The sequence below is a fragment of the Egretta garzetta genome, unplaced genomic scaffold, assembly GCF_000687185.1.
Source record: "Egretta garzetta isolate BGI_Z169 unplaced genomic scaffold, ASM68718v1 scaffold299, whole genome shotgun sequence".
Lineage (NCBI taxonomy): Eukaryota > Metazoa > Chordata > Aves > Pelecaniformes > Ardeidae > Egretta > Egretta garzetta.
In genome coordinates, this window is record NW_009260696.1 from 2,356,305 (window position 1) to 2,362,492 (window position 6,188).

Consider the following 6,188-nt stretch of genomic DNA (forward strand, 5'->3'; position numbering starts at 1 on the left):
AGTAATTGTCAGGGCTGTCAGTTCCTTTTTTTTCACCAAACCAAAGTGGTCCTGGCACTTTTTTGGGTTAAGCTTTCCCTTGCCTGTGGAAGGATGACTATGGCAGAAGGACTAACCCTTGGTAGGCTCCCTAAACGCGTGGCTTGCAAAGATGCTGGAGTTAAAAATGAGCAAGTTTCCTCTGGTCTCTTACTGCAGGAGGGAAGGTGAAGTCAGCTTAGCTGTCACAACAGGTAGGTCTGTTTTAAAACCGCACCCTTCACTCCATTCTGAGGTGGAGAGGAGGTAGAGGGGGGGTAGGGGAGCTTGTTTTCCCAGAAATGTTAGTGATATTCTAAGCTAAAATGCTTGGCGACGTCCTGGCTGTTAGTAAACCGGTGCTGTAACTATGCAGGGTGACCTGGGAGGATGAGAGCGGTCTCGAGGGTCGTGTGTTTCACTGCATCGCGTGGATGGTTGCTGCGTCTGCCTTCCCCCCGTGCCGGTAGCTGTGGGTTGCGGTGGCTGGGGACAAGCCTGCCTTTCAAAAGCCCCCGCGCCCTTTGCTGCCTATCCTGACTGTTCTGGAGGTGCCCTGAAATGGAACGTGCTACGTTCCTCTCGTCACGGACAGGCAATTTACTTCCAAAGGGGAACGCGCACACTCTTAGTAGTAACCTCTGACTGGGAGCGGTAGTTCAAACAGTAACTACAGTAACACCCCACGCGTAATTTTTTTTTTTTTTTCCTCAGGCCTGATGTGTTGCACCCCTCAGCACCCTGGATGATGACACAGAAATGCAAAGCGGCCCCTTGGTTCTTCTCGGCGTAATTTTTTTTTTTTTTTTCCTCAGGCCTGATGTGTTGCACCCCTCAGCACCCTGGATGATGACACAGAAATGCAAAGCGGCCCCTTGGTTCTTCCCGGGTAGCCATGACCTGAAACACCAGGAGGCGGAGCAGCTGGACAAGGCTGGCAGTGCTGTATTTTGCTGAGAAATGGAGGACCTGAACATGCAAAGCATGAAAGGAAAAGCACAACTAACGCTTACAGAAACTCCCCTTGTGGAGAGGGACAGAAGGTGAGGCCTTGGTTTTCTATCTTAACAGGAAAAAAAAGATACATGCACCTGAAAGCTTCAACTTGTAATTTCAGCCCTCGGCCTTCATGTAACAAATCTGCAACCTCAGCCACAGTGAAAATGGTGGAGGATGTCCCAGCGGTGATCATTAGTGTCCCAGCACTGTGATTGTTAAACATGTCCCGGACATCCTCTGGGATGGATTCTCAGAGACCATTTCTAAATCTGTAGTGGTCAGGAAAAGGGTTTTTGAAGGAGAAGGTCCTGCTGAGCCTGCACACCTGTATCAGAGTTCTAGTGTGACTAATCCTCTGTGTGGATTCACTGTGTCTACTATAAGCTAGGAGATGATGTCCAGAGGGCTGGTATGGTGTGGAGGTATGTTGTTCTGCAACTGCTGTGGTACAGCAGCACCTTGTAGGAATGTAAGAAAAGAAAAACAAAGCCCTCCTGCTTTTCCTTCCTCTAACGTTACCTGCTGTGAGGAGCTGAAGTAGAACAAAGGATTGATTTCATAGCAACGTCATTTATTTGTCATCAGATGCGCACCCACAGGCAGGACATACAAGGCAGTACACATGGAGAATGCTGGCAAGTGCATGGAGACGGCAGCAGGGGTCTGGAACTTAGTAGGCTTTATTTCAATTATAAATTAAAAAATATTATTTCTGTCCTTACTGGACTCTCTTTGTGCAGCCACTCCTTTTTCCTAGTGCTGCTGGCATCCCTCGTGTGAGGAGAAGGGGTGAAGAATGGGATTCAGCCCTCCCCTCAAGCTGTCAGACCCCCTGAAGCCTGTGATATGTGAACAGGCGGGTATCGTTCCCCCACTGGATGTGATCCTAATTAGCATCCGTGATTGCTTTAAAACAGATGGGAATTAAGGGTCTGTCTCCTATGCTGTCCACCCTATGGACACAGATTCTTCTCTGCTTGCCCAGAGACAGCGTGCCTGGCATCTATGGAATCGTACCTATGCTGTGCTCTAGGCCTGCAGGTGGAGCGGGTGTGCTGCTATCAGCTGCGCAGTACCTGGCTGCGCCATTTTCTATCTGTTCAGTGCTTCCCCTGCATTAACTTGTGCTGGGGTTAATGCTGTACTGTCAGGTAGTGCAGAGTTAAATGTCCCCGTACATCAGTAAGGCATGATTCAGATGGATTGTAAAATAATTGCCAAATGAAACTTAAATTTTACTTCTTTAAAAGAGGTACTGGACTTGACTTTAGCTTAACCTATCAGATGATTTGGCACATTAACAAGCAGGGGCTCTGTGAAGTTTCCCACTCAAGCAACACGTTCTAGATCAGGCTGGAAGGAGTGGGAAGGAGACACCGATCACTAGAGCTGAAGACCGTATTTCATGGGGGCCATGGGGTGGGGAAGGCCAAAAACCTGCTCATGTGAAGGCAAACCAGGTGGGTTTTATTTGTAGCAGGCCAGTAAAGCTGCACACGCCTGGAGCGAGGTCTTCCAGCACGTGGGCCTCCCCTGCTGCAAGCTGCGTTCCCTCGAGTTACCCTCCCCGGCAGCCTCAGCTCTCCCCCTTTGTCCGAGCGCCCTTCTTGAGGTGAGGGTTATGTGCTGTCTTCCAGCAAGTGGGCCTGCCCTGATGTGGGGGAAACCATGTCCCACTCCCCACGCAATGGTAAATTGCAGCATTTTGAGAAAGGTTTTTCCTGCGGCAGCCTCTCTGCTGACGTCCCAGCTGAACTGCAGGGGGTTCGCCTCCCCCTACAGTTACTGCTCGAATGAGCTGCGCTCTAAGAGTCCTTTGCTTTTCTCTCCTTTTTTGCTCTAGCTGCCATTAAGGTGAAGAAGAGCCTGGGGAAGAGGTTTCGCAGGTAGATAGCCAGGGAGGGTGTCAGGCCAGCTACAAGAACTTCCTTCTTCTTCTGTCCCACTGCATTGAGAACCACCTGAGCGACCTCTGCGGCTGTCTGTCCTTCGGCGGTGTTCTTGTCCATAACTGCCAAAGGAAAGCCGAGTAAGCACCAACGCCAGCAGGTAAGCCCACGCTCAAGTACCTTTCCTAGGAATGCTCTGTTCTAGCTGTACATGGCTGCTTGTATGGTTTTGGTTTTTACGCCAGTTGTGCATGGGAACACAGGTGGGTACAATTCATGGTTGGGCTAGAAGTCAGTAGTTGTTGCCTAAGAAGGCTAAATTATGGGGGTTACTGTTCCTACCCTGCATCTAAAATGGTCTTTTGATACTTTAGAGCTATCCTGTGTCCCCACCAAAGGCCATACATTGCAAGCACTCCTTGGAGTAACTCAGAGAGGTGGAGACGCTTTAGATACAGGGCACAAAATCATCTCTCACCTCCATAGCGAGATCCATCTGCTGTTACAGCATTGAGAGAGAGGTTTGTCTGAATGTATCCAGGGCTCACAACCGTCACGTCAATGTCATACTGCTCTACCTCTGCTCGTAGACAATCAAAGAAGGCCTGGGTAGCATGCTTAGAGGCAGCATCTGAAAAACAGGAAAAGGACCATGCACTGAGGAGGAGGAGCAAGGCTGAAGGATGATTCACCCCCCAAATGGATTTTTCACTGCAATGCAGCCACTTCTCAGCAAGAACCCAGCAGCTGTTCTCCAACTTCTAGGTTTGCTTTTTTTTAGTGAATGGCAGCAACAGGTAGTGGGAGTGAGAGGCAATTTAGGAAGGCAAAATGTAAATACTCAAGTTGGAAACTGGCTAGGATCCTGAGCTTAATACCACAGCCATGCCAAAGCAGTACGGAGTGAACCCAAGCTGCCTCCCACTTGCGATAAAGGAGACGTGAAGCCTGGCTCAGGAAGCGTTTGATAAGCCAGGCTGGGGCTGGGGGAACGCGATGCCAGCCCAGGAGGGCAGAGCTGACATTCGCTGATGAGCACCCTGCTGGCCTACATGCGCTGAGCGTTATGGACTTGCAGAGCAGGTTCAGAGCTTGGCTGCAGACAAGTCAAAACCTGATCACACAAGCAGACAGGAGTAGAGAAATGTGGCCTAGGGCAGGATTTCCCCCGATAAATGGCTGAGTGACTCCTTTTGCTCGCTCCCTTTCCATGTATACTTGGTCACTCCCACCGTGACTGCCATCACCTTGACACAGCTGCAGGGTTGACACCAGCAGCGCTGGCTGCGTACCCTGCCTGAGGACACGGGCAAGAGCTGAGCTCCGTGTTGCCAGGCTCAGGAAGCTCTTCAGAACATCCTTCTTGGTGTGTGTTGCCAGGCCCAGGGGGCTCCGATCGCCATGAAGGCGCTCAGGAAGCTCTTCAGAACATCCTTCTTGGTGTGGTTGGTACCCACATCACCTGCAAGGCCAGGTGGCCCAGATGTTCCAGGCTCTCCTTCACTCAGCATCATGCCCTACCACTCTTATGCCATCATCACTGTACTTTTCTATTTTTATGTTTCTTTTCAGTGTTTTACAGACGCTTGTATGCCAAACGCTCTCCTTCTAGTTCTTCCATCTTTTATAAGGCTTTTTCCAGTAATCTTACCACTATTATTTCTTGTCATAACTGATTTAGCATGAAGAGTTTGCTGGATCAAGATAACAGTTTCGGCTTTTACTTTAGCACTGGTTGTACTACGGCATTTCATAACTTATTAAAACAAAAAGTTCCTACGTTCTTACAGGAGATTAACCAGGCAAACAACAAGGATAAAATACAATAAAATTACAGAATTAATCAGAAAGCTATAGGGACTCTCAAGTGTTAAGATAGGAATATCAAGGTGTTTTCAAGACACTGAAACACATTCCCCTTCCCCATCCCTTAACGACTTTAGGACAGGGCTAAGATTTTGTATTTGAGTGCCTTCCTCAACAGCTGTCAGTGATTTGTGACCGCACTAAGAATGATGCACAGCTCTGCCTTCCCTGCATGCAGCCAGCTCTACAGAGAGCTAAATGTGGAAGCAGGAGCCAAGTATTCGTTCAGTCCAGTGCCCCAAATATGTCTTCCCCATCTTCTGTGGAGGTACTTACATGCGGATCTGAAAGGAATGCTTATTTTGCCTTGCACACTGCTGATAGCCACAATGTGGCCTTGTCTCCTCTTGATCATGGAGGGGAGAAGTGCTAGCAAAAGACAGAAAAGACCCATTCAGAATAACAGCCCTGCCGTTACTGCTGTCAAGAATCGATGCTTTCAGAGCATTCAAAGACACCCAAGTGAATTACAAGATCCTTGTTCGGTGTAGGGGCTGGGCAAGGGATAGTGCTTAGGACGCCTCTAACTGAAGCTGCAGTCTGGCTGGGACGTTCACCTATGAGGAGGGTCCTTGTGCCAATGAGGCTGCACAAAGGCTGTTAGAGTTGCTATGGTCTCCCACAGGCACAGTCAGCAGGACTTGCTCTTTTCTGCCACAAGTGTATCTGTCCAGTTCCTGCAGCTGACACGCTCCAGGCTGAACTTTCTGTGTAACTGAAGAAGCTTCCTAGGAAAGCTACAGCTTCACCTAGAACCCACACTGCGGTCTCTAGGGTTTTATCGGCGCAGACAGGCTAACCATCTCTCTCTTCATAAGCTCCTGCCAGCCTAGAGTCAGGAGGCGTTTTAACTGAGATGGTATCTCTAATCAGGTACTTCCCATGCAGTCATGCCCAAGCATCTCCTTTAGGTCTGCCCATAAACCAAAACTTCCCTCCCCTCTTACACTATATGGTACCAAATACAATTACAAACAGAAGTTAAGCTGTGCTTTGTTGTGTTGGCCTGCAGAAGGTATCGGCTAAATCCGTTGTCCCCCTGTAATCCAGATCACAGGTACCTTTGGTGAGAGCTATAGGACCAAAATAATTTGTTTCCATCACTTTCTTATCCACATCCAGTCCCGTGTCCACAATTGTGCCTCGGAAACTGATGCCTGCATTGTTGATCAGTATGTCCACGTGACCCAGGTACTTCAGGATCTCTTCAGCAGCATTTAGGACAGTTTTAGTATCCGAGAGGTCAAATATCACAGTGTGAGGTTTGTGTGTCTGTGAATAAACAGAAGTTAGGAGAAGACCAGTTCAGGCTGTGCTGAATGTGCTGTATGTTCATGCTTGTGATGGGATTTCCCAGCTCTGGAAGCACAGAAGCAGGGCCATCCAAACCTTGTGCAATTACAGTGCAGCAGTGGC

General features: G+C 49.0%; 1 protein-coding gene and 1 long non-coding RNA gene across 9 annotated transcripts in view; one reads left to right on the top strand and one right to left on the bottom strand.

Annotated features, from left to right (window-relative positions):
* Positions 1 to 2,522: 2,522 nt before the first annotated feature.
* DHRS7B (dehydrogenase/reductase 7B) overlaps positions 2,523 to 6,188 on the bottom strand; it is a 10,402-nt gene continuing 6,736 nt past the window's right edge. For all 8 annotated transcript variants that reach the window (XM_035901367.1, XM_035901363.1, XM_035901365.1 and 5 more), the window contains 4 exons: positions 5,834 to 6,044; positions 5,049 to 5,141; positions 3,385 to 3,537; positions 2,523 to 3,028 (listed from right to left, as the gene is read on the bottom strand). In XM_035901367.1, the coding sequence (XP_035757260.1) occupies positions 2,823 to 3,028; positions 3,385 to 3,537; positions 5,049 to 5,141; positions 5,834 to 6,044 (663 nt within the window). In that variant the 3' untranslated portion in view covers positions 2,523 to 2,822. The remainder of the gene's footprint in view (positions 3,029 to 3,384; positions 3,538 to 5,048; positions 5,142 to 5,833; positions 6,045 to 6,188) is intronic.
* Positions 2,988 to 6,188, top strand: part of LOC118453016 — a 13,326-nt gene continuing 10,125 nt past the window's right edge. The window contains exon 1 of the long non-coding RNA XR_004842905.1: positions 2,988 to 3,066. This is a non-coding gene — a long non-coding RNA (uncharacterized LOC118453016). The remainder of the gene's footprint in view (positions 3,067 to 6,188) is intronic.